Source organism: Anguilla anguilla, chromosome 1, assembly GCF_013347855.1.
Source record: "Anguilla anguilla isolate fAngAng1 chromosome 1, fAngAng1.pri, whole genome shotgun sequence".
In the NCBI taxonomy this organism is placed as follows: Eukaryota; Metazoa; Chordata; class Actinopteri; order Anguilliformes; family Anguillidae; genus Anguilla; species Anguilla anguilla.
Window position 1 is genome coordinate 48,566,556 of NC_049201.1, and position 27,934 is coordinate 48,594,489.

General features: G+C 54.4%; 1 protein-coding gene across 4 annotated transcripts in view; it reads left to right on the forward strand.

Annotated features, from left to right (window-relative positions):
* galnt1 (UDP-N-acetyl-alpha-D-galactosamine:polypeptide N-acetylgalactosaminyltransferase 1) overlaps positions 1-27,934 on the forward strand; it is a 179,397-nt gene that overhangs the window by 90,567 nt on the left and 60,896 nt on the right. For all 4 annotated transcript variants that reach the window (XM_035415704.1, XM_035415692.1, XM_035415686.1 and 1 more), the window contains one exon: positions 606-774. In XM_035415704.1, the coding sequence (XP_035271595.1) occupies positions 606-774 (169 nt within the window). The remainder of the gene's footprint in view (positions 1-605; positions 775-27,934) is intronic.

The window sequence follows — 27,934 nt, forward strand, 5'->3', positions numbered from 1 at the left end:
CACACACACACACGTGTAAGTGATCTGATGATCTGCAGAGATGAATGAGAACCCCTCCCCCCCCCATAATCCGCAGAGCGAGCTTCATTCAGAGATCAGTGGGCCGTGTCCCCTCAGCCTTAAGTGAGTGATCAGCGAGGGGGGAAACCATTTTAATCCTGCGCGCCGGCCCCTCCGCTCTCTCCCTGGGCTCCTGCACGTTTCATTAGCCCCCGACAGCCAACCCGCAGCCGCTTACCGCGCCAGCGCGCTAACCCTGCATTTACTCATTTCATTCATCTCAACACATTTACCTCTCGCTGTGTGCAGAACGGAGCGGAGCGTTTGATAGGCGAGGTGGGGAAAGAGGGATGCGTGTGTGAGGGAGGGGAATAAGCTTCCCCCCGTTGGGAATGAGCAACGTGTCGCTCCATATGAGCCTCTCCAGTCAGGGAAACTGAATAATGACACCTTACCACTGTTGGCTGTTCTTTAACTTCATCAGAGATTTTTGTTTTTAATCTGCATATTCACTTCTGCTGTGTTGGTTTTGAGGTCTGTTTCCCTTGTCACATGGTCACGGGCGTTTTCTCCTGTGTGTGTCCTGTGTGTTGTGACCCCCGCAGAGGTGGTCCAGAGGCCCCGCGACGGTCCGGGCGAGATGGGCAAGCCGGTGGTCATCCCCAAGGAGAACCAGGAGAAGATGAAGGAGATGTTCAAGATCAACCAGTTCAACCTCATGGCCAGCGAGATGATCGCCCTCAACAGAACCCTGCCTGACGTGCGTCTGGAAGGGTGAGTGGTGCCCGGGGGGGGGGGGGGGCAGATCACTGTCGGTATCCCAGCATTCCTAGCCGGGGTGGGCATGGGGTGCAAATCTTCAAGGCCCCGCCCTCCTCGCTGGGTCTAACATCACGCCGAAATTTTGAATATCTGGTTGATATTCAAATCTTGGAGGAAGACATTTGTATTATCTGTTAGTGTTCACTGTTAGCCGCCTTGTACCAACAGTTGCTATCAGATGCTACGGGTTCAGTATGTGATAACGTTCCAGAAAAACCTGTTTCGCTGAAGTGCGTCACGCAGCAGTGGCACTGGATACGTGGTCAACAGTAACTGGATTATGGAGGCTGTAGAAAAGCATACAGCAGATTTAGCATTTTAGTGGAATGTTGGATTAATGATAATGGCCAGGTGTTCGATCAGAATTTTTGATGTGATGGAAGGAGGAATTTTACCCCGGTGGCTGACTGCTGGAGCGCACATCTGAGGGGGGGGGGGGGGGCGGGGGGGTCACGGTGATGCGCCAACAGACATGTTGGCGGGTGGCGGGGCATCAGATGTGCTGCGCTCTCCGCTATTAATCTCGCCATTTGCATTAAATACCGATGAACAAAATTTTAGCGGCAAATGCAGTAGCGAGTCGCTAGAAGGGAGGAGGGTGTGGATCGCCCGTGCCCTTGAGCGGGGGAAGAGAAAGCCTGACAGCGAGGGCCTGTAAGCATTATGTGTCACGCACCCTGACTCCCCCTCTCCTCTATTAACCCTTCCGGCTCTTTTCTACACGCCTCTGTGTCGGTGGTGAGGCACGTGCGGGAGGAGCCGCGGCTGTTTGCTCAGGCCCCCGCGCTCCGTTGTCCGCGGCGGGCGCAGCGCTAGCCTGGTGACGCCGCTCCCGTCCTTCTGTTTGGAAAGCGGGAGGCTGCGCCGTCCCCTCTCCTGACCTTCCCTGTCCAAACAAAACGCCTGCTTCGCTCGGGTCGGTGCGGAGCACCCGCGGGAGCTACGCGCCTGCCACAGAGCTAGATTAAAACAGAAGAATAGAAATAGAAATAGAAAAGCGTTTCCGTCTCCCGCTCGAGCGGCGGCGTCCTCGGCTGTCGGGCCGTTCCCCGCGTCTGCTCTCCCCTCCCTGAAAACGGTCCGTCACATGACCGCGGCGCCGGAGGGCCCCTCAAAGCCGCGCCGCCTGTTCCCCGGGAAGCTGAGCGCGCCCCTGCTGGTCTCCCGGTAACGCCGACGAAGCGCGCGCGATCAGACAGGAGCAAACGAACGACGGCAATCCCCGTGTCCCCGGGTAGGCTTGCCTTCCAGAGTCTGCGCTTTGTCATTCCTCATAAGGAACGGGCCTCGCCCCCCCCCCCCCCCCCCCCCCCGTGCGTGACTGCGTGTGAAAGCGCGTGCGGAATTCGTTACCGAGCCGCCGCGGATGTGGCGTTGGCTCTGGCGGCCGCTGGAGGGAAGCTCCTGGGGTTTTTCGCCTGAGCGCTAAACCCTTTCATTTCTCGGCGGGCGCGGTGTTGGGGAGCGCTGTGCTATGACGACGGCTGTCGCCCGGCCAACGGCGGCAGCGTTGTCGGGGCCGGGGCCGAGGGAGCGCGTGCAAACAAGGCGGCCGCGGCCCGCCATCGAAAGACTGGCGCGCTCGTCTGTGACAACACAAACCTGCGCGCGTGCCAGCCAGTGAAGATCCCTGTGACACACTGGTTTGTTTGTTTCGTGGACTTAATGGAAGGCCTCTCAGTTCCTGAGTCACAGAGCATGTTCCTCCTTATTTATGTAATGCCTCTCTGTGGGAAGGGGATATCCAGTGAAGAGCATCTGAACCTTAAATGAAAAAATAAAGCGTTTCTGCCTCTCTGGTCTCTTTGAAGCATTATTCAAGACAGCCGGCCGCCAACCAAGTGTCACAGTGCCTTTGATTCTGCTGGAGCCCGTCCTCATTCACCTCTAAACGTGCCGTTCGTACCCCGAGAGGATCTGTGACAGGAAATAAGGAGTCCCTTTGGGATGGAGCTCGCTAGTCTCTGACTGGCTCTCAGGCCTCAGCTTTGGGTGTTCTCCTCCGGGATGCAAAAGCCCTCCCCCCCCCCCCCCCCCGCCTCGTTAGGGGGAGGGCCCAAAGGCCCAAAGTGCAGGCTCACTGTTTACACTGAAGCAGGCTGGGGGGGGGGGTTGTGTAGGAGGTCTAAACTGGGGCAGAAACCCCAGCTGGGTCGTGTCGGGGGGACACAAGGCTTTTTTAAACACTTTGCGCAGGGAACCTGAGCGAGTGTTTGTGAGACCCGTTCCTTTCCTCTCTCAGGGCCCCTGCACTCTTCACATCAGCTCCTTCCATCCAGAGAGAATGTAGACCCAGAGCCGGCGCAGTAAAACCGTTAAATAAAAAATCTAACGGAACCTTAAAAGGGGCGCGTTTCGTGCTCGACGGCGGGCGACGGCCTTGCAGGAACCGATACCCCGTCTCGTAAAAAAGTGATAAACGCTCAGAAACGCCGAACGGCCCAGCGTCCACCGGCGCCTTGAGGATGACAGACCCGCTCCTGACGGGCGTGGGGAGGGCTGCCGGGCGGCCGAGCTCGGAGCGGAGCCTGCTCTCAGGGGGGGTCCGCACGCCGTCTGTTCACCCCCCCCCCCCCCCCCGAGGGAAGACTTGGGTTTGCCCTCCAGACTGCGGAGCTGGGAGTGGTCAGACGCTCCCGCGTTCCCTCCCCGTTTCCAGGGAGACGCAGTAAATGGGGTTAGACATCCTGCTGCCCCTTTTGATGATCGCTGCTTGAAACCTGGAACTGGCCAATAAAATCTGAGTTTTTAATTTATTTTCTAAGCGCCCAGACCCCGTCAGCCAGACTGCTGTTGGATTCATTGCCTTTTTCCTTTTTATTGTCATTTACTTTTTTTGTGCGTGCTTATTTTCTTCTCTTTTTCCCTTCACCGCCCAGAGTCTGGAGTAGTAAACGGGCTTAATTATCCACCTCTGTGCAGAGAGGATTGTGGGGCTGATGCTGGCGTCAGCCGTGGTGACACAGTCTGCTCGTTGGAGTTTGGGCGGGGGTGAATCGCGGGTGCTCTCGGGTCCTGGTCCTAAAGGGCGGTTGGGCCACGATGTCTGTAGGTTTGTGTAGCGGTTCGGCTGGTCGCCTTGAACGTAACTATTCACCTTCCCTCTCAGGAGCTGGGCAGCAGCTTTCCATGCCTGGGTGTTGGGCAGCGTTTGGCTGAGGGACAGGAAGCCATTGTAGATGACGGTTCTGGTGCTGTAGGTTCTGATACTCGTTACCCAATGAAATGGATCATTGAGTACGTAAGGCTTAACTGAAAAAAGATGCAGCTGGAGCTGCGGCAGTAGGCCTCAGGGGGGCGCAGGTCTGGCAGGCCCCTTCCCTGCAGCACGAGGACACGCCAAGGAGCCTCTGTCGCGACATCCTTCCAGCGAATCACGCGAGCGGCCTCTCCCTACGACCGCGGCCGGCGAGCTCACTTCCTCTCCCCCCGACCGCGGCCGGCCAGCTCACTTCCTGTCCCTCCGGAGAGCCGGCTGGCTTTGACCGCCCCCGTTTAGCTTGCTCCGCGCCGGTTCCGTGTGATGTTTTAGCTCCGCCTCCCCTAACCCAGCTGCGTGGAGCGGACTCCGCCGTGGCGGGGAAGCCCCCTCGCATCAGAAGGCTCATCACCGGCTCTCCGGCTCCCTGCCTCCCTGGCCACGCCTCCGGGCTGAGGCTGAAACGCACAGCCCGGACCGCCAGAGACCCGCCTCGTCCGCCCTCCCTCTCCCCAAGACCCGTTTCCTCCATTACGGCATAAAAAAAAGCAAAGAAATGTCTGCAGCGCTTCGTTTCTCTTCCTCCCACCTGCAGGAGAGCGCTCTGGCCCAGGAGCCTCGTCATACCGACCAAACGCTGCGACTGCATCCAATTATCTCACCCGTTCCCTGTTCCCTGCTCCCTCTCTCCCAGCTCACCTCTACTGCACCCCCCCTCCTGTACTGTCCCCCTCCTCACTGTGCACCCCCTGCCTCCACTGTGCCTCACCCCCCCACCCCCTCCTGTACTGTCCCCCTCCTCACTGTGCACCCCCTGCCTCCACTGTGCCCCTCCCCCCCACCCCCTCCTGTACTGGCCCCCCCTCGTCCACTGTGCCCCCACCCCCCGCTCTGGTCCAGGTGGATCTGTAGCAGTGGAGCTCATCCGTAGCGGCGGTATGCAGTGAGGTGCAATCCGCTCACCGGTCTCTTCTCCACAAGCGCTTCGGCTTTTTAAATTGGCCTCGCTCTCGTCGGGCCTCGCGCTCCGCCCGATCCTCTTCAGCTCAGGGCCAGAGCGTCCTCCCCCCTGTGAGGGAGGGGGTGGGGGGTGAGGGGTGAGGGGTGAGGGGGAGGGAGGGAGGGGTGGGGTACCGCTGGGCATGACTCAGCCGGTGGCCTTTCTCCCCACTCTTGGCACCGCTGAGCCGTCGCTCCCGCCGGGGAAAAAAAACAGGCTCTCACGGTTACGGCACGTCTGGCCTGCTTTCTCCGGGGTGGCCCGCCGCGGGTTTGGGGTCTGGCTGCGAGGGCGTCGCTCGCTCCTCCGCGTCAGACGGGACGGTCGCCGGCTGGGGCTGCGAGGGGGAAAAAAGGCCCTTTGTCCTCCAAGGACTGACCTCACTGGACTTATGAGAGAGAGAGACAGAGGCAGAGAGAGAGAGAGAGAGAGACAGAGAGACAGAGAGAGAGAGAGAGAGAGAGAGAGAGACAGAGAGAGACAGAAACAGAGAGAGAGAGACAGAGAGAGAGAGAGACAGAGACAGAGACAGAGAGAGAGAAAGAGAGACAGAGAGAGAGAGAGAGAGAGAGAGAGAGAGAGAGAGAGAGAGAGACAGAGAGAGAGGGAGAGAGAGAGAGACAGAGAGAGAGAGAGAGAGAGAGAGACAGAGAGAGAGAGAGGGGGGGGGGCTGGTCGTCGAGGGAGGCTGTATTCGGAAATCACGGCCATTCAGCAGCGAATAAGGAACGTATCCCAGAATGCAGCGTTCCCAGTGGTAATGCTGGAGGTTCATTCGGGGTGCTGGTGGAGGTTTTTGGAATGACGATGCCGTAGCCTCAAGGCCGAGCGTGCCTGACAGAGACGATAATAGGCGCTAAAGATTTTCGCCGTGTGGTGAACCGACTTCATACAAGCAAACATGGGAAAAAAAGAAAAATAATTTCACGGCGGTGGGGTGCCAATATTGTTTGAAGTAATATTTAATGACAGCTTTATTGCTCTCAGGAACATTCTTCACAGGCTATTATAAGTACATCATTGTATATCACAGAACGCTGCAGAACTAATCTTTTGTTTTGTCAGGATCTGTTCTGTTCTGTATTCAGCAGTCGATTTATTTGCATTGATCGCCGGCTGGCAGAGAGCAGAGACCTGCGGCTTCACTAAAGCTGAGCGTGAAATAGAGATGGGAGATCGCTGCGTAGCCGGGGTCGCAATGAAGGCCATCCTTACTGGGGAGTCAGCAGTGCCCCTCTCAGAGTGGGGGGGGGGGGGGGGGGGGGGGTTGTATGCTCCTGAAGCAAACTCCTGTTTCCAGAGATGGGGGGGGGGGGGGAGGTTTGACACCTCTGTGCATGAGCTGAATTGTAAAGGTGCCCCTGGAGGGGCCTGGATTCTTCCGGAATGCGATACGTCGTAAGAATTAGAACAAAGCGCTCCCGAGCATCCGGGGGGGGGGGGGGGGGGTGCAATGTAAGCCTCGCCGGCCGACGGGTCCATCGATCTTTCGCTTATTGTTTTGGGCAGGAGGCACGGCGGAAGAACACCGGCGGGTTTTTACCTCAGACTCTTTTTACCGGCAGGTGCGCCGCGAGCGTCTGGGGACGGGGAAGGTTGGCGGCGGAAGGGCCCGGAACGTTCCGCGCCGGCTCGGCGGGTCCGCGGGGAGCGGCCCCGCAGCTGGCGGAGCGTGCACGGCGGCCTCCGCCGGAGGAGAGCCGATCGGCTGCTTCACACAGCCGCCGCAGCGCACGCTCGCGCCAGACAGACGCTAGTTTCACTTTTTAGCCGTTTAGCAGATGCTCTTATTGAGAGATACTTGCACAGCTCGCGTTCTGCGCGTACGGTCTGTATGCACAGCTGATATTTACTGGAGTAGCTCTGCTTAAGTGCCTCGCTCAGGGGTGCCATTGCAGTGGCCCCACCTGGCATCCGATGCTTGGAGCTTGCAGTTACAAGCCCCCGGTTCCCTGCCCCATTATGTTACACACTGCTGCCTCACCCCTAATGCGAATGCCAATGTCTGTGGCTGCTATTACTTTTAACATTCACCTGGGGAGGTCAGGGGAAACAGTTGGTTGGGTGAGGTTTGAGAAAGTGTGTGTGTGTGTGGGGGTGGGGGGGGGGGGTGGGTGTGGGTATAGGGTCAACTGAGGTGGAATTTTGGGGTGGCGGTGTGCTGACTTTGACTGCACTACTCCCCCCAGACCTCTACAGGATTTTACCAGACAAAGGACTTCCATCCATTTGTGGTGAGTGCTGATTAACCATGAAAATCGGTGTTCCCTGTGGCCCTCCAGGGCTTGGGGCTGTGCCACCCCTGATATAGGAGCCCTCTGTTTGTCCAGACCTGAAATGTGTCTTCATCTGCACCATATCCTCACTTCTCAGTGTCTCACGGCACTGTGAGCCGGACCAATTTGACACTAACAAGTTTAGCTAGCTTCCTGGACCGGTTGCTTATTGTGGCTAATCGTGACGTTGTGTAGGGTGACTCCAATTAGAGGCGGCAGGTCAAGCCAGCTGAACTACTGGCCTACAGCGTAACAATGACACTTTTCAGAGGTGCTGTAAATAGAGCGTCTGGGGTCGACGCGTGCTACGCAATAATAAACTAAAGCGTCGTCGCTGTTCTTAAATCGTTGAATTGTCAGCACCTACAACGTCTCCATTAATAAAGGATTCCTGGCTAATTACCGAGCGGCTGACTGTAATTAAGCCGTACGCCGCGCGCGTCGCCCGTCGTGGCTGTGAGTCGGCGCACAGTCGCGTTTTCCCTGGGCGGCGTGCTCTTTAAACGGAGCGTCGCGGCGGACGACAGCGGTGACTGGGAAGGGAACCGTTGCCTGGCTGTAATTACCATATCACCGCGCTCGCGCCATTAGAAACAGCGCTCTGAGGTGTCTGTCAGAATTATCCAGCTGTTTTAATGGGCTTTTTTAAGGAGGCGTTCCAGAGCCTTTCACCTGTGGAGGAGGAAGAAAGCCCCGCTGCCTGTTGTGAATTGGCGTCTTTCGACAGGAAATTGAGGAAACCGCGCGGACTAGAGGGCGTGTTCCTTTTATCTTCCCCACAGTCCTTCGTGCTGTTCATTTATTTTCAATTATCCTCGCGTTTCCCTTTAAATAATTAATTCCAGAAACTACAATTAATGTATACGTGTAGGGCACCGTCATTCATTTGGCGCATTACCTTTACTTGTTTTAGTAATTACGCTGAAAGAGGTGAGAAACAAAGGAGCGTCTGACTGAGAACGGAAAGTCAATAAACTCGCCAGGGTATGATGTTTATTGTTCCAGCTTCTCACTTGTCATAAATTGTAATGAGAGCAAACATTTTTATGATGTCTTGGGGAAAAAAAACAGTTTCGAACAATGAAATAAAAAGGAAGCCGTGGCGAAGGGGCCTGCAAGTGTGTGTGTGTGTCTGTGTGTGTGTGTGTGTGTGTGTGTGTGTGTGTGTGTGTGTGTGTGTGTGTGTGTGTGTGTGTGTGTGTGTGTGTGTGTGAGTGTGAGTGTGAGTGTGAGTGTGAGTGTGAGTGTGAGTGTGTGTGTGTGTGTGTGTGTGTGTGTGTGTGTGTGTGTGTGAGTGTGAGTGTGAGTGTGAGTGTGAGTGTGAGTGTGAGTGTGAGTGTGAGTGTGAGTGTGAGTGTGTGTGTGTGTGTGTGTGTGTGTGTGTGTGTGAGTGTGTGTGAGTGTGTGTGTGTGTGTGTATGAGTGTGCGTGCATGGGTGTGTGTGTGTATGCGTGCCTGTGTATGAGCGTTTGTGTGTGTGTGCATGCGTGCATGCCTGTGTATGAGCGTGTGGGTGTGTGTGTGCATGCGTGCATGCCTGTGTATGAGCGTGTGGGTGTGTGTGTGTGCATGCGTGCCTGTGTATGAGCGTGTGGGTGTGTGTGTGTGCATGCGTGCCTGTGTATGAGCGTGTGGGTGTGTGTGTGTGCATGCGTGCCTGTGTATGAGCGTGTGGGTGTGTGTGTGCATGCGTGCATGCCTGTGTATGAGCGTGTGGGTGTGTGTGTGTGCATGCGTGCATGCCTGTGTATGAGCGTGTGGGTGTGTGTGCGTGCATGCGTGCCTGTGTATGAGCGTGTGGGTGTGTGTGTGTGTATGTGTACCGTATGTATGTGTTTGTCCTGCATATTCTGCTTGGCGTTCAGGTGGAATGCGTCAGTGACCTCACTCACAGAATGCAGGGCATTGTGGGTCAGGCCGGGCCGGGTCTTGGCCGGGTCTCATTTCTGACTGCGCTTCCTGCAGGGGGGGGAGAGAGGGAAGCAGGCGGCCGCCTCGGCCGTTCCTCAGGCGGAGTGACTCACCCCCGTGGCCTGCTAGCCTAGCGCCCCGCGCTCTGCGCCGGCTAGCGCAGGCCGCTCGCTTCCTGTTTGACTGGCCAGCTGTTCCTGTCTCTCCGCATTACGGTCCGGGCCTGCGGGCTCCCCGTGCAGCGTCGCCGGGGCCTCGGGGCGGGGTGGAGGTTAATGCGCTTTCGCTGGGAGGCTGGAGCTAGGCTAAGCTACCTGTCCCGGGCTCTTACAGCCTGGCCCCGGTGCTGCTCTGTGACCTCAGGAGGAGAGCCCGGCTTAGCGGAGCTGCACTCCAGGTGAACCCCCGTAATGACTCCCAGCCGGCCGGGCTGGTCCTCCCCGCAGGCCGGGCTGGTCCTCCCCGCAGGCCGGGCTGGTCCTCCCCGCAGGCCGGGCTGGTCCTCCCCGCAGGGTGTAATTTGGATCAGCCGCCGTGTTGTTGTTTTAGCCGCCGCTAATTGGCACCGGTTGCCGGTCGGCTTCTTCTTAATTGTTTTTTTCCCCCGATCGTTCCTCGGTCCACGTAGGCGCCGGCGCATCACGACGGGAGGCCAGCGCAGGTGAACGCCCGACCTTCCCAACAACCGAAAACCAGCGCCAAACCACGAGCCTTTTATCTCCAGCCCCCCTCCCCCCATCCCAAGACCATAGGTTAAACAGAACATTGTAAATATTACATTACATTACATTACAGGCATTTGGCAGACGCTCTTATCCAGAGCGACGTACAACAAAGTGTATAACCATAACCAGGAACAAGTATGACGAAACCCCTAGAGAGAAGTACCGGTCCAAGTACAGGGAACAACCGCATAGTTCAACTTGGACCCTGATGGTTAAACTGATTAACACTAACAACGAGAACGGCAACAACGCAATCTATGGAAAAATAAAAATAAATAAAAATACAATTAGTCGTTAAGACAGGCGCATCGACTAAGTCACCTATGAAACAGCTGCCTAGTTACAACCCTAAGTTTTAGTCATTTACAGGGGGGAAGGGAGGGATGGGGAGAGGTGCAGCCTGAAGAGGTGGGTCTTCAGTCGTCGTTTGAAATGGGTCACAGTCTCAGCTGTTCTGACCTCCACAGGGAGGTCATTCCACTAAGTACCTGCATTCGTTTATTTTAGCGCATTGTGGTCATTGTCGAGCTCGGTATGTTTGGAGCTGTTTCTCTTCCATTAGCGGAGACGGTGGGAGCTGTCTGTTTGCGTGTGGCGTGAGCCCGACTTACAGTAATGGAATCTCAGAGCAGATCTCAGACCGACGGGGTGGCCGTGAGTCTCAGTTTCACTGGAAGCAGTCAGGGCTGTCAAACTGTCTGACGACGGTCAGTGAGGGACAACCACCCGTCTGGCACCGGTGCAGGAGTGAGCTCGCGGGTGTAGGGGATACGCTACACAGCCTTGTGCCCTGTTTCAGGTAGGCGTTGCTTTGCCGGCCGATACTGAGGGCTCGTTTTTGGGGAACGCGCCCTCCCTGTCGGCCCCTCCATGTAGGCACGCATAACGAATGTAGTGAATGAATGAATTAGTAATTTGTCGGAGTGAAGTAAGAGGGGCTCTGAATGCTCATTAGTGTCTATTACTGATAATTACACGGCTCGATTCAAACGCGGAGCTCAGGCGGCGGCGAAACCGGGTCCGTCTCCCGCCTTCATCTCCTATCTCGTAGCTTAGCAACAGTTCTCCGCTTTCGCTAGCTATATAAATACGCTTGTCTTGCTGTTGTTGTCTGACCCCCAGTTTAGCTCAGTCTGTCTTTACCCTGTGAAAGACGCGGGCAAACACGCTCGCACACAAACACACGCACACACACACACACACACACGCATGCAAAGCTGTGATTCTCTCTTTGCATGCCTGGCATTGACGAAACACATTTCTCCTCCGTGGCAGGGAAGCTAAATTAGTCTTTCCACACTTAGCCGGCTGGGTATAAATAATTCTGTTTCCATAAATTGCACCATCAAAGGCCGCCGGGCATCAAATATTAACTTCAGGAAAAATTGCAGTAAATCAGATATCAAAGCAGATGTGTCTTAATGGCTGTGTTATGAATAAAGATATCATTTGGCTGCTCCATGACCTTCTGATGACTCCCATTGTCCAGCCATGAGGACACTGGGGAGAGAGAAAGAGCGAGAGAGAGAGAGGGGGGGGGTAGAGAGAGAGAAGGGAGAGAGAGAGAGAGGGAAAGAGTGAGCCAGAAAGGGAAAAAGAGGGCAGGAGATGGACAGACTCTAATGCTGCTGGGTAAATTAAAATCCGCAATGCTGGAATTCACTGGTAGTCTCACTACATTTTCTCCCCCCTATGAAGATAGATACAGTGCTCATGTTGCCCGAAAAAATGTTCCCCTCATAAACAAACAAACAAAAACACACAATGCAGAAAGTGTATATATTACACAGAGGTCGTTGCTTTGAAAATGATTTTTATGTGTTATGTTCTCGTTAGTTGAGGCGGAGCTCCTCAGTGAGGCCCTGTCGGCTGTGCTGGCTCACCTAGGCCCCAGCCCGTACCCTCGCGGTAGGGCCGCTTTGAGTATCCCACAATGCCGTCTGCTGCAGCTGACATTTTGTATGTAAGGCATGACTTTTTTTTTTTTTTTTTTTTTAAGTGTCATCTGCAAATAGAGAGAGAGAAAATGAGAGTTCACTGTCGGCAGAAAACTGTCATACTTCGTTTCGTTCTGCGAGAGCTAATTCCCCGCGATTCCTGAACAGCAGTTTCTAATGACACCTTCCAACAAAGTCATTTCCTTTCTGCTTTAGACGCCGCGTGTCTTCATCGAGTATTTGAAGCATGACGTTTATTTTCCTATTTAATTCATTACTGCAGCTCCCCGCCGTTGAGAGAATTTTTCGTAAATGGTAAACAGTTCTGTATAAGTTTTGATTGAGTTTTTTTTTTTTTGGAGTGTTGAAATTTGGGGGAGAATACAGGCCATCTTACCGAGTACACAACAGCATGTTTGTGCTCGTTTCAAAGCACACTGATACGTTTGTACACTTGGACAGCCCTTTTATTCTGTCCAGTGCCAGCAAAGTGCAGTTGCTTTTAAATGACAGTCAGGCTATTGTCAGTTCGGTCTAGACGAAACGTGTCTTTACTTCTCTTCAGCGGGGGGTCGAGTTTGGGAGTGGAACCCGAGGCTCTGGGTGGGTTTGTTTTCAGTGGAGATTTGGTAGCCGGACCCCATGTTCCCCCCATTATCCTCCTTTTGAAGAAATTGCGGTTGTCTAAAAATTGCGGACATCTTTTCAGAGGTCTGACGCATCACAGCCCTCGGTTTCACCTGCCGAATTTGGCTCTGCGGATCGTTGTGTAGTTACAGGAGCCGCCGATCACTGTCCCTTTTTCAGCCGGGCTGCGGCGCCCTATTGGTCCATCTCAGTCCTCCTCTCGCCACCGTGGACCTCTTGATGCGATGAGGTCGCCAGAGGCTCACGGGGGCTCTTGATGTTGATCACAGGGCTTTAGAACTCCGCCATGGAAGCCCTCTCACACACACACACACACACTCACGCACAGACACACTCACACACACACACACACACACTTACGCACAGACACACTCACACACTCACACACACACTCACGCACACACACTACAGCGTAAGAGTCTTTGAGTGCCACAGGAGGGCCAGAATGGCCGGCAGGCTCTGAGATGTGGACTCCTCTCCAGCTGCGTTTCGGGACTCTCCGTCTCTTTGTCGCGCCGTTCCCCGAGCCGTCCGGCGGGAATCGAGCCGCCCGCGGCCCGCGCGTCCAGCCTCCCTCCCGCGGGGAACCGATGGCGCTTCTGCAGCTCGTGTTTTTCGAGAACTGACCTCTGATCTCGAACGTTCTCTTCCCTTCATTAACAAGCGTTCAGAACGGCTCCGTCCACTGGGGTTACGCTGCATCTGCTCAAGCCTCAGCTTCTCTCTTCACTGCACAGCGCTGAATGCAAATGTGGAGAGTTTCATTTAGTGAAATAAATGGAATCATTACTGAGAATGTACTGTTATGTAAAGAGGTAAATCCCTCCATTAGCCACGTGTGTGTGTGGGTGTGTGTTTGTGCGCTTATGTGTATGCACATGCGCCTGTGTGTCGCACTAGCTTTTAGTGCTATAAAAGCCAGTAAACAAACTTCTTTACAAACTGCAGAATCTGCACAAATCAAATTAATGGACCTTTACTTAGTCAATAGCCTATTTGCTTCATTTGGGTCGAGAGTAGGGTAGGCTACATTTACTATAAGTTGTACATACTGTCGCATAATTTTTGCACTGTTTCTGTCGAGTAAAATAATCCCATCTAAAAATATACTTGGGAGGTTGTTTTATTAATCAGCTTATTAATCATTTGTTAATCAAGGGGAGTAAATGGAAATGGGGTAAAGGCAATGATCGGTTTGAAGGTTATGCGTCCTGTTTCAGCTAACCGGGCTCCACTGAATCTCACAGAGGTCGCGACACGCCAGACGTGTCAGGTGACTGTGCCATCCTAGTGCATCCCAGTGTAGACGGGCAGGATCTGATGCAAGGCCTCTCCCCGGGTGCCTGTTGCCCCCAACACCTCTTCCAGTATGGTCATGTTCAGACCTAACCCCAGCCCCAACCACTGTGTGAAAAAGAACAGACTGATCTAGGACCAGTTTGCCCTACCTAATACTAACACTCAAACCCCTAACTCAAAAGAACAGACCTACCTAATCCTAACCCAAACCCCTATATGGAAAAAGGGCAGACTGATCTAGGACCAGCTTGCTCTACCTAATCCTAACCAAAACCCCTGGACCAGTTTGGCCTAACCCACTCCTTAAACCCCACCGACTGTGCGAAAAAGGAACAGAATGTTAGCTCTCTGGAATCTGCCAGCAGGGGTGAATTGTAAAATAATTCTTAATGATTTTCCACCGGCTTTAAATAAAGGCAGTTGTTTTGTACGAACTGTATTTAGTTTTTGGTTAATTAGAGCCCGGTGCAGACCACAATGCTCTGCCACTTTTAATTCAATTACAGCACCTTGCCTTCTCTCTATGGATTAATAGATTAAATGCTATAATTAATGGTGGAGGAGAAAAAAATCCGCGATTTTCACATCGTGCAGAGAGGCAGAGCTTGTCTTTGGGAAATAAGAGTGGGTTAGGCTTTTCTGTGTGTTCTGCGCGGTCCTCCCGGTGCCGGGAATTAAGCAAAGACTGCTGTCTGTGAGCTGTGCCTTAACGCACGGTAATGGAAACACGAGTTCGCGCGGTTTTTAATTGAGAGGGAAGTGTTGCAGTGGAATCTCCAGAGCGGCGTCGCTGTCGACGTCTCTCCCTCCCCCGCTCGTAATTAAGCGATATGTTAATTCCGATTGATAAGACGCGCTAAAAGGAGCAGTTGGGACTCGTCCCGTGGAGATTTGTGATTTTCCTCATCCTTAACGCAGCTCATGGCAATCCCGCTGACGTCAGCCATTTCTGACGGCCGCGTTCGTAATGTCTCACCGTTACCCTGTGACTCTGTGTGCGCGGACGGTGTGTGTGTGTGTGTGTGTGTGAGTGTGTGTGTGTGTGAGAGTGTGTGTGAGTGAGTTTGCGTTTGTGTGTGCATGTACCTGTGCGTGTGTGTGTGCGTGCATGCGGGGGTGTGTGTGTGCGTGTGCGTGTGCATGTGAGTGTGCGTGCGTGTGTGTGTGCATGTACCTGTGCGTGTGTGCGTGCATGCATGCGGGTGTGTGCGTGTGCGTGTGCGTGTGCGTGTGCGTGTGCGTGTGCGTGTGTGTGTGTGTGTGTGCGTGCATGCGGGGGTGTGCGTGTGCGTGTGCGTGTACATGTACGTGTGCATGTGAGTGTGCGTGTGTGTGTGCGTGCATGCGGGGATGTGTGTGTGCGTGTACATGTACGTGTGCATGTGAGTGTGCGTGTGTGTGTGTGTATGCATGGCTGTGCTCTGTATCCCAGTGCAGGGTCTGGGACGGTAGATGGTAGAGAGGGGCCGGAGGGAACTGCTTCTCCAGACTTTGCATTTCTCCCACAAGGTTGCCTTTATTAATTTTAAATGACTTTTACTAATTAAGTTCTTGTCTGCACCGTCGCTTTAGGAGTGGAGTATCAGCCCGAGATAGCAGGCAGGCTTTCTCAGGACAGGGACGCATTCAGACCCTCGTCCCCTAACCCACACCTTGTGGAGATGATGCTGTGGAATCATTCGCCTTCTTTCTCAAGTCTAACTGCACAGGCCGGCGTGGTGTTTCACACGGACATGGATTCAGTTAGCTCACAGTTAAACCCGTGCTTTTTCTCCTCACAAACCCTGCGTGTGAAGGTCATCTTGGTGATTCGTCACCTCGCAGAAGTGTGTTTGGGGGAAGTTAAGGACAAATGCTGATTCAATCCTGGCCTCTGGATGATCCCCGACCCGACTGGAAGCCACAGAATGCTGCCTCTGCCCAAAAACCTCCCATTACATGACATTACGTTACATTTACTTAGCAGATGCTTTTATCCAAAGTGAAGTACAAAAGTGCATATCAAGGTCATTGGAACAACTACAAAACACGGGTTCGATAAGGTACAGTACTCATTTCGTACAGTTACTTATAGCTAAGAACACAGTTCAGTTCACGCTGTGAACATTCTGACCTAACTTATGCTGAGTCAAACTTGGGGGGAAGTACAAGCTACAATATTAGGACGAAAATACTAATTACAATAAGTACTGGCCCCCCCCGTTCTGACCCCGGCTCGGTGGGGGGGAAGAGTAATTGGCCGAGCTGTCACCACTCCCCCCCCCCCCCCACCCCCCCCCCCCCCGGACTGGAGACGGGCACGAGAAGGTGCGTTTGAAATGCTAATCCCGCGCCCCCGCCGGGGGTTGGCGGGAAGCCCGAGACCTCCGTCGCCGCGTATCGACGCCTCGTCACCGGCGGGCCCCGCCATCGATCGGCCGCCCGGCGCGGGGCCGTCGGCTCCCCCGTCCTAACGAGAGGGTGCGGAGGCCGGGACCGCTCGCCCCTGCCCGTGCGTCGGAATGCAGAAGCTTGCCCCGCGTTTCGCTTTTGTCAAGCCGCCGCCCCTGTGCGAGGGAGGATGCAGAACTGAGCCGAAGTGTCCGTTATCGGGGGCAGCTCTGGAGGTTAAACGCATTTCAGCTCGTCTTTCCCTCCTTGTTTTCTATCTAATGGGATTTTTGTGGGTGGTGGTGATGGGGTGCAGCCAATAGGGCAGCAGGTAGCGACCCCGTGACCTTTTCCCGGTGATTATGCTGCTCGGGCCCGGTGGGTGCTTACACAGTGTACACTATCGTGCCTGCGACAGAGGTGCGTGAACAGAAGCAACGTGCTATATGTGACCAAACTGCACACACATGCACAGACATGCACACGCACACACATACACACAACACATACGCACACACTCACGTGCACACACTTATAAATGTGCATGTGTTCATGCATCAGGAGCCGGTGGAGGGCAGCTTCTCCATCTCCTTCCCTGTAGGCCCGCTCCCTTGTTCCCACCAGACCCTGGTACAGTGGTAATTGAACCAACACTCTTCATGAGCTCTGCACCACTCGTTGATTGCTGATCTGAGGTCAGTAGGGAGGGATCAGAGGGACTGTGTAGTGGGGCAGCCCATGACAGACCGAACCACTGCTCCCTGTCTGTGGCTTTCCCCTGCGCTTCCCTGGATGGCGGATGGGCGTTCATTCCGTAACACAATTCCCCCATTCCCCCTTCGCAGTGACGGCAGTCGCCTTGCTGTGGGGCACCGTGCCCGTTTACCGGTGCCCGGGCACAGTGCCTCAGAGCTGGGGCGTGTGCGGGTGTGGATGGCGTGGAGGCTGTGCGGGAGGTAATTAATCTGGAGCGTGGGCGAGCGCGCCGCGTTCGCCGCCGGGCTCTCTCTCACGGATAATGCCTCTGAGAGCTGGCGACCGGGTGGAAGAAAGGCGGGTCCCATACGTCTTATTAATGCGGAATTCAAATTTGCGCCGTAGTCCTCGACAACCTACTGCAGGGGCTCGCCTAACTTTCCAAAGCTCTAGAGCCACTCAGATGAATACGTTTTCTCTGACCCGCCCCTTCATAAAATATAACCCGTCGGGTTTACATAGGGAAATGTAGTTTTTTTTTTACACCCTCCAAAATGGCAGCGTGCGCTGTACCCTGACCAGCGCGGGATCGGGTTGTGTTCATACGCTCCTCAAACAGCCGGCGGCTCCCTCCCTCCGGCTCTGCGCGTCGGCGTGCCGAGCGGACGCCGTGCGAGCGAGATTAAGCGTTCTGCTCTGCTCCCTCGTGCTTTCACGCGCATCTGTTCGCTCTAATGAGAAGCCCCTGCTGGCGCCGCACTGAAGCTGGCTCGTGTCACCGGCAGGGAGGAGGAGGAAGGGCCGGGTTCTTCGCTTCGAGGACGCTGTTCATGATAGCTTCTGCGCGAGCGGTTCGCGTGCGCCGCGAAGCTAGCGGGACTCCAGTGTTGGACGGGAGATTTTTTTGTCGATGGGAAAGGGGGAAGGGAGGGGAGGGTACGGGCGAGCCCCGGTTTTCGAGACGACGGGGAACGTACCCGGCGCGGCCCAGCAGCGGCCGGGGGTAGTGCTGGAGAAAGGGAGAAGGGCACTGGAGGACAGGCTCCTATTGGGTTTCGGCTAATCCAGAGAGAGCGCGGAGGTCAGTGCCGTGGCTGAGAGTGGAGTATTCCAGGAATCCTTTGAAGAGTAGGTTTCGTGGAATGTTTACTCAGAATTCTAAGTCGGTGTTCTAGAACTCCTTTCAATTACTGGTGCCCATTGTTACATCAGCAGTGGAATGTTCAGTCAAGAACGTTCTAATCACATCATTTTGCGGTGTTACTTTAGAAGGATAAAGGATGCCGTTTTCTGCTCTCTCATGGAGAGCAGCGAGGGTGGAGCACGTGCGCCGTCTCACACTGAGATTTCCTTTGTACCGAGCCGACAAAGGAGCGCACTGAAGAACAGAAGAGTCTCAGGACCGGGCCGGCTTCAGTTCCTCGGCTCGGTGCCTTTCTCAACATTTCGACAGTCGCTCCCGGGGGGGAGGGGAGTAGCCGCGCGATTATAGCGCCAACGTATCGGAAAACGGCGCGAACCGTCGAGCGCGCCGGGCGGCTCGGAACCGACGGCGGAGCCCCTGACGCGTCGTCTCCGCGCGGATTAATTAGGGCGCCGCGCCGCGTCGCGTTCCGCCCCGCGCGCCGACGTCCGCCGATGAGTAACTGCCCAAATTAAAAATGCATCCCGCACTCACTCCTGCGCCTTTCGGTGCGGCTGTTCATCATCCCCGACCTCGGGTAAATATGCTGAGGGGTTTAGCACAAAATAAATGGCGCTTTAAAAAGAGTTAGCGGGTGCTTTGCACCCAGAGTGGAATGCTCTAATTAGTTATAATTTAAACCAAAGGTCAGGACGCAATCTTCTTCTTCCAAGCACTTTTAAATTGTTGTGGGGAGATGTGAAGGAAGGGGGGGGGGGGGGGGGGAGTAGCCTTATTCGGAGGGATATTTTTAGATGTTATTGCCAGCTGCCTTAATTTCCTTGAAGAAATAAATAAATTGAGAGCAGGGCTATCAGGGCTGTTAACAATTCCTTAAGGGCGGCCAGGCCTTCTGACAGGCCCAGGGAGGCAACGTGGCTGAGAGCAGTCGGGTATCTCAGCTATTCTTCACTGTCTTTGGTACATGCGAAAGAACTACTTGTCCAACATAACATAGGCGTGTGCATGTAGTGTGAGAAGAGGGCATTCTGTGGTCCAAATAAGTGGAACACCCCCACCACCCCCCCCCCCCCCCACACACACCACACACACACACACAGAAACACACAGACACAAACACTCAGGCACACTCCCAGTGATTAATTAATTTTTATACCTTAATATCATATTGTATAATATAAACTAGGAGAATTTGCCACAAATCTATAATTTAGAATATGTACATTAGTGTATTATGTTGGAAGAAAAAGTCATTCCAAATATCAGTCTGTCTACGGTCAGGGACACAAATCAAATGAAGCTTCACCCAACACTTATGCAAAATCAGAAATCTAAACTCCATAATAATGCACTTCTTTCAAACCGTGCCTGATCCATTTCTTTAGTCTATATGTCTCTGAAGAGATAAGCATGCTAATAGACAAGGATAGTCTAAAAATACCCTCAGGCCTTATGGGGGTAAGAACATTGATACATCTTAGGGTTTTTGATGTTGTGAGGGTTCTGCATACGGAGTTACTGTATACAGTCGGTTGTTGGTCTTCGTCCTCAGTATGTTTGCCTGGTTTTAATTCCTGAAAGCTGTGTAGATTAGATTGCTCTCTCTAATGGCCCTCCTCTTGCAGCAGCAGAGATATGGCTGACCGTGTGGAAGCTGTGCCCTTGGTGTTAATCACCACAGAGAGAAATAAACCGGCCACTTAGTGGGGGCTCCTCGCCTGACGTGGAAATGCTGTCTCTGCTCTGGAAGAAGCCATTTATCCGTCCTGAGGTCTGTAATGTGCCAGTAATGACAGGCCATAGGTTAGACTCTATCTCTGTGTGGGTTTGTGTGTGTATGTGTGTGTGTGTGTGTGTGTGTGTGTGTGTATATGTGTGTGTGTGTATTGATGTGGGTGTGTGTGTGTGTGTGTGTGTGTGTGTGTGTATGGATGTGTGTGTATATGTGTGTGTGTATGGATGTGTGTGTGTGTGTGTGTGTGTGTGTGTATGTGTGTGTATGGATGTGGGTGTGTGTGTGTATGTATGTGTGTGTGTATGTTTGTGTAGGTGTGTGTGTATGTATGTGTGTGTGTGTGTGTATGGATGTGTGTGTGTATGTTTGTGTTTGTGTGTGTGTGTGTATGTTTGCGTGCGCGTGTGTATATTTGTGTGTGTGTGTATGTGTGTGTGTGTATATGTGTGTGTGTGTGTGTATGTTTGTGCATGTGTGTGTGTATGTTTGCGTGCGCGTGTGCGTGTTGAGAGAATGATGTGTGAATGTGTCTGCACATTAACCTGCTGAAACTGTGCCAAGTGCAGCTCGTGTTCTTGCGCGGCGCCGCAGGGTGTCGGCCTAGCAGGCAGTTAGCGCTGACGTACGGTCGCGGCGCCCGCGAGGGCTCTGATGGGAAAGCATGATTTAGCTTAAGCGCCATTTTCTCTGTTTGGTGGATTAGCGGCGGCGGCGGCGGCGGTGGCGGGGCAACCCCGCGTGTGGGCGGGCGGCGGGCTCTCGGTGCGCGTGTAACAGCGCGTCCCTGTAGGCCTGGCCGTGCGGGGGGAGAGAGAGCGCCACGCAGCGAATGAGCATCCTCACGCCACCGCAGCGCTTCTCTGGTTGGGTGAGCTGTGGACGGCCAGAGCGAGGGTGACTCGAGCCTGATCTCAGATCAGTGCAGTTTGTGGAGATATTGTGAACACAAGGAGGAAGGCTGATCCCTGATCAGTGAAGTGTGTGTGACTTACTGAAGCCCAAATAAGGCACTGAGATCCCAGATCAGTTAAGCTCTTAAGATGGTGAAGGCCTACTTGTGTTCTAAAGTGAGTTAATCGGGTCAGTGAGCTGATTTCAGATCAGTGGAGTGTTAGAAGAGACGGTGAAGCCAAACTAATGAACTCATCCAGCTTCCTCGTGTGTGGTGAACCTGAGGGATCGCCCTGGACCGTGAGCTCGTTATGTCTTCAGCGCAGAGAAAATTAAAAAGCCGTGAAGTGCCGCCGCCTCAGTCTCCAGCCGCACGGGCTGTGACAGGAGGCTTTGATTTCCCACCCCGCTGCACCGCGCAGGTGATCACGCAGATAAATGGTTACTGCCAGAGTAGTAACGGGAAAAATGATCAAATTTGATAATGCCACGGTAGAGTAATGAGAGGCCCAGGCCCGCGTTTACGGACGCCATTAGGGCTCAATTCATTCCCCTTAATGACCTGCCCGGGAGCAGGAGAGATGCGCGCTGGCTGCGGCGGCTCGGAGGCGTCATCGTAAAAAGGTGGCGTGTTTAAGGAGCGCGTGGGAGCCGCAAACGTCCAGGTGCAGCCCGAACGCGCCGACCGGGGCTCTGATTGGCCCCGTAAACCTGTCAAACGAGCGGCGGGGCCCGCCTCACCGCTAACCGCGCTCAGCGCCCAGGGCTCGCCGCTGCCGAGGAACCGCCGTAAAAACCCTGAAGGGAACGTCCTCGACGGGCGCGGGGAAGCACGCGAGCGACTTCCCATGATGCCGTGCGGACATCCCCGACTCCCCGTGCGATGAAGGCTCATTACCGCGCCATGAAAGGCCAACCAACCTTTTTTAATAGGGGGCGACGGAGTTTGAATGACAGCTAAAATTACCGGGGGGAAAGGAGCGTGTCAGACTACACCAGCTAGCCAATGAGAGCGTGTGGGGGGAGGGGCCAGAGGCAGGGCAGAGCAGACCGACGGCATTGTGGCATTCTGAGAGCCCTGGTGTTGCGCTCTGGAGCTCTGTAACTGGGCTAGACAGTGAAATGGGAGTTGATGGATCCTCGCTGCCAGTCAGATTGTGTTGCCAGGCGTGCTCGCTCCCTAGGGAAGCCGCGGGCTGCTGGGAAACAGACAGCCTGTAGTGCCTTTGAGGGAGGGAGCTGGGAAGGGACAGAGGGAGGAAGAACCATTTTGTGCTACGACTTCAACAAAGTTTATCTGGCTTTCTCTTCCTCTTTTAACTTAGCTTTTCAATTTCTTTTGTTCCTCCCTGTAATATGTATTAATCGGCTGTGCCGCTTCATGACCTGTACAGATCCGTCACATGTAATGTGATCCATCCACCAGAAGCCTTCTCATCCGATCTCATCTCATCTAATCTCTGTCATCAGATAGCGCCAGGATTTATGAGCAGGAGTGAAATACAAACCTCAGTTGGTGTTGGTCTCTGGGAAGAGCAAATCAATTTAAGCAATGCCTTGTTTCTCATTTGCATAGTTCTGAATGCTTCATTAAGCATGTGCATCTGGTTTGCCCCCAGAACCTTACGCACCTGGGCATCTCACAGTGCTGCCACCCTCTGTGCCCGCTGCCCACGCCCGCCGTGTGGTTTTACCCGTCGCTCCAGGGCTTATGCTACAGCAGTCGCTACGCATTATGCTAATGCCAACCTCGCTGACTCAGTCTGGCTGGCGTGCACTTTGAGTTCGAGAGGCAAATTAGCCTAAAGTGTGTTGCATTTTATTTATTTTTTTCCCAAAACGTTTGAGTCCATTGCAGCAATCAGTCGAAGCCGATAATGGGTCTGCGTTGCGCCATCGAGCACCGGCTGAACCCGCAGCGACGCCCGAGGCCCCTTGCGTTGCGTAGAACGCACTGCAGGGGACGCGCTCTCCTGTTTTTCACTGAGCCGGGCGGTGTTTCTAACGTAATCGAGAATGAAAATAACTGCGCGTTGCTGCCTTTCTGTGATGCGTGCTTCTTTTTCGTTTGTTTGCAAATGGAATTGGTTTCCAAAAATAATATTTTCAGATAAGCCACAGAGGGTCAATTTCAGAGATAGAAAAAAGAAAAAACACTCTTGGACAGGGCCGGTCTCAGCCAGAGAGAAGAATCCTGTAGGAGGCAGGGCCATCAATCAGATAAAGGTCCAGTAACTGAGAAAATATGAGGTGCCAATTTCAGCAATTATGTCTGTGACATTGATCCTCATGTAGGCACTGCCCTCGTTTTCACCAGTATGTGTGTGAGATATATCTGTGGACAGAGAGCACTAATAAGACATTTGAAGAGAAAATGGTGGAATCGTACATTCTCAAATATGGGATGGTGGTCTGTTAGCAGGCACTATCCGTGAAATGCATCTGAGCATGTGATCTACCCTCCCCCTGACCCTGAAAAAACACCGTAATCACCATCACAATTTATCACCTGCACTGTACTTTAAGCTGTACTTATCTGTATCTTATATGTAATTATCCACATTATGTAACCATCTACGTGGAGATTGTCGTCATCGAAACGGTCCACAGGGCGCCTTCTTCGCAACCTTTGCGTGAAAGCCGCCAAGCCTCACCTTGCAGTTGCACTTTTTTTTGGCGGATGGAATCTGGGATGCTGGCATAGCTCTCTTCAGGAAGCCATCTTCTGAAATAGATTTATTGGTTAAAGATTGTAAACGTTGTGTGTCTGCGTCTGCTTGCAATTAAATAAGGTAAAGGAAAACAATCTGTTTACCACACGGTTGTTAGCCGGAAGACAGGGCCTCAGGAGTGGTCCACCCGCACTCCTCAGTCTGAGGGAGTGAGAAGGGATGGAGAACGACAGCGACTGCGAGCACCGCTCTGGATGGCATTCAAGATTAAATACATCAATGCATAATGAGACATTTTCCATCTGTTTTTCAATTAGCTCTTCTAATTGGATTTTTTTTTCTTCTCCACCTCCCTGCCCATTTTCTCCTTCCTGGAAGCTACATTTGCCTCAGCCCCCCCTCCCCCCCCCCCCACCCCTCTCTCAGGCTGGGCTCGCTAATCGCCCCCTCTTCATCGCTTTTGCTTCGCGCGAACGTCGGCGGCGTGGCCCCTGCTGACCCCCCCCCCCCCCCCCCCCCCCCCCCCCCCGGGGGCCTGGACCGGTCTCAGTCTCAGCTCACGTGTGGACTGGAGATAGGCGGACTGGCATTTCCCTGTGATCCGTTCCCCCCGATCAGTCCACAGGTTTCCTGCGACCGAGGCAGTCATGGAAGATGTCCAGGCCCCACTGGTGGCTCGGGGGGGTAGGGGGGGTTGGTAGCAGGATGCGGGCCCCTGATGGCGGTAATGGCGAGGTTGCGCTGCAGCTGTGCGCCCCTTTTCCTCCTCCGCCGGTCGCTGGCTTCCACAGTGGAATCTGTCGCATGCCGGTCACATGACGCTGCGCGCCGTCTCGCGGCTGCTTTCTGGCACGGTTCGGGCTGAGAGATGTTGACAGTCTGTGTTTGGTCACCCGTCAAGTGAGAAAAGGTAGAGAATACAAACCCATCCAATGGACACACGCTCAAGGCTGCAGGAAGTGGGAGTGCTGCAGCACCCATTAGCAAGTAGAAGAACTGCTTTGAGAGTGAACCTGTATGCACTGCCAGTTACAATTCGCTGTCTCGTTCCCTTTTCACTTCAAAAGGTTTAACCGCAAACTCTCACATAAACAAACTCTCACATGAACAGCGGTAAAGAATATGCAGTCTTGTGCAGCGGCGTTAAAAACATCCTGTTTTAATGCTGCCACCTTTTCTTTGCGATGCTTAAACGCTGTCCAGAAAGCATTTTTTATTTCCTAAAAGAAAGGAAGATCACCAGGGAGATTTTCAGACAAAAGATGGACCGGGGCGGTCAGGCTAATGGCCCTGGGCTGTAACCCAAAAAATGAAAACAGGAAGTCAATGGCTCATGATTCTGTGGGCCTGCGATTGATTCGTCGCGCGGCGCCATCATCTCGGTGTGCAGGCCCATCGGGGTGTGAAGCCCGAGCGGGGCGGATCTCAACCCCCGCAAGAGAAATCCAATACGGGGCGGGGCTATCGACCAGATAATGGAGCTCAGCGACTGTGAAAATATGAGGTGCAGATACCAGTAATTACTCCTCTGGAAATAATTCTGATATAGACACAGTTATCTTTGTTAGACGTTTGAGTGGCCTGGAAAGAAGTATTAAGACATTTGAAAAGGAGGAGAAAAGGAAACTCTTTTGTAAGATGAAAAATGTACGGGGCCTTGTACAGGGTATGGATGTGGATACAAAGTAGGTGTGGATGTAAAATATGTGATTTTCTTGCACCAGCCTGAAATGTCCACCCTCGCCATTTGGGGTGAGGCGGACAGGCCACAGGAGGGCGCTGTGCTTCGGTCCGCTAGCTCGGGGGCGGAGGGATTCGGTCGGTCCTGGAGGAGCGCACAGGACCTGCAGTCTGGCGCCTCGGACCTACGGATACTCCCAACACTGCTGTAGCTATCGAGAGGAAGCAGCGACATCACTTCCTCTCCCCGCCTCCCCTCCTTTGCTCTCGTTGCTTGGGCGGGTCAGGTGCAGTCTCTACGATCTTGATCGACGGAGGCAACCCGTGGCGCTCGGGGGGGGAAATCTCTTTCCGAAATTTCCGCCGTAGCGTGGGAGTACCCCGAGGTACACTGCCTGTGCCCTCGCGCGCTCTCCCAGAGGCGAGGTGTCGTCCTCAGCCGTCCCTCGCGCGTACGGGACAGCGCGCCGCGGAGACCCGCGCAGCCAGGCGAGGGACCGCGAGTACACACAGGGTGACTCAGCGGGGACAGCCTCTCGGGCCCCTCGCACGCCCTCCGCCTCTCTCTCTTTCCGCTCGGACTCCGCCTCCTATTTGCGCTGGTCGGGTCCGTTCGTCTCGTCACCTGGAGAAAATCTGAGGTGAAGAAAGTTTGCCGCAGGCGAGGAATTTGTCGCCGTCGAGCAAAATCCGGAGGGAGGCGGCCGGCGGGACGTTAGAGGCGCGTCGTGGAGACACGTGAGCGGACGGGGACGGGGAAGGCCTGTTTCGTTTGGCCGCCGTTGTTTCTCGAGGCCCGAATGTTAACGAGGAGACGGGGAGGCGCGGCTCGTTAGCATTTTGAGCACGCGGGGCGCGCGGGCGGCTCCGTGTCTGGAGTGGAGGATTAACACGCGAGCGCGTCTCAGGGACCGACGCGGGGTTAATGAGTTCACCCAGCGGGACGCCGCGGCGCCGAGCACCTTGTTTTGTCGCTATGGGGACGGTAAAAAAAAAGCAACGCGGCGACCGGCTCTGATCCGTGCCGTTTGGTTCCAGCGCCCTGTGATCCGCGCTTTCCGCACACATCATTATTCTCCCCGGGTGTTTCAGAGAGCATCAAGAGTGTTTATATCGAGGGGGGGGGGGGGGGGGTGAACTAGGCCTGTGTTAGTTCCAAAGCAAGGCTGCCTACCCATATTCGTTTCATTCCCCTGGTTTCGTTTTCAGTCATCTTGTCGATAATTCCTCTGAGCATTGAACTGCGTTCCGGTCTGCGCGCGCGTGTGGAGAAAAATAAGAGTTGACCTGGACCTCAGAGACGCCGCTGTTTTCATAAAAACACGCGGATTATTTCAGGCGATCTGTGGGACTGGAGGAAGCAGGTGGAATCTGAAGGATGGTTTGGCCCGCAGGCCGGCGTCTTGGCGTGTCTTTGTCTGCGCGCGTCGCCGGAGCTGGCAGCGCTCGTGTTCGTGTCCGCTTTATCGCAGAAAGAACTGGAGAAAACACGGCGCGCGAGTCAGCAGGGCACCGAGCTCCACATCGTCCATCTCGGAACTGCACGGAACTTAAAGTTGTCAAAAAGAAAATAGCCAAGACCGTTAATCTTCTCTATGGAGTGAAGAAAAGAAAAGGAAAGAAAAGAAAAGGAAAGGAGGTAGTGGTGTCTCTTAAGTGGTGGGTGGCAGAGAGGGAAGGAGACATCTTGCGGACCGCTGACAGGAAGACGATGACAGCGACGGACTGCTCGTTCCCGTAGCAGCCTGGCAGGTTCGGTGCTGCCGACGGGAAGCGCGTCTCTCCAGACATAACAAACACTCCGCTTCCTTCGTTGGGCTCTCCGATTGGCTGCCCAGTGCACAGCTTCCCGCAGGAGGCCGGTTCAGTAGCCTGTTGGTTGTTTGCTGCCCTTTGGTATGCCTGGCTCAGGCCTCAAGGTGACGTCTGATGCCCCGCCCCCTTTCTTCCGCATTCTCTGACGAGCCTATCGGAAGCCGGCTCTTTTGTTGGAGGCAATTTTTTTATCCGAGATTTTCCTTTACCTCCCAGTAGAGAATGCTCCCAGTTTTTATCTGTAAGCCGGTTTCTTGCTCGCCACGTCGATTCACTTCAGTCGATTCGGGAGAGTGAAGAGAAGCACCCGCTGTCCTCTGAGACGTGAAACTTCTTTTCACTTCCCAGTCCTCCGGGTGTGACGGAGGGTTGCACTTCACCCTCCACAAGCAGCCAGAAGGGGGTCACTGGCGGACGAGATGCAGCAAACTCTGAATTCCTCCATCCTCGGGCAGCACCTCGGCCAGGTATGCGCCAGCCACAGCTGGCGCCGGGGCGGTCAGGATTTATTACCAGCCTGGGAAGGGCATCCGTGCACCGGAACGGTGCGTCGCCAGGATGACCCATCCAGCGGCCTGGAAGCCCGCCCTTTGATAACTTCACCGGTGCGGGCCAATCGGATTCATTCCACTCGTACCCTGCAGAAAGTGGAGCGCGGTCTCGCCCGTCACGCCCGCGCCTCCTGCACGGGTCTGGCCCTCCCGCCGCGGCGCTGGGCTCCCGTGGCTAAATCGGCGAAACGCGACGGTGAGCCGCGCACAATCTCGACAGGACAGAGGGGACGTCCGGGCGCTGGGCCGCGCTCCACCGGGAGAAGCCGCGCGAAGGCGGCGTCCCGCAGGTTCGGTCGCGGTTTACCGACTTTACTGGATCTCTGAAACCACGCCCCCCCCCGTGACCCACTTCCCTCAGGCAGCCACAAAACGTGGCCCGAGGAGAGATGGTGGGCAGCGCTCACCTGGGAGTCGTTGGCTTCCCTCCGAATTGCCTGAGGAACCTCACGGTGATGCGACAGGCTGTCGAACACGACTACAGTATCCCGGTACAGAAAATCCTTCGGCGTGAAGCTGCAGTTGTGAATTACATAAGCCCCGAGGACGCCGGGCCTTGCAG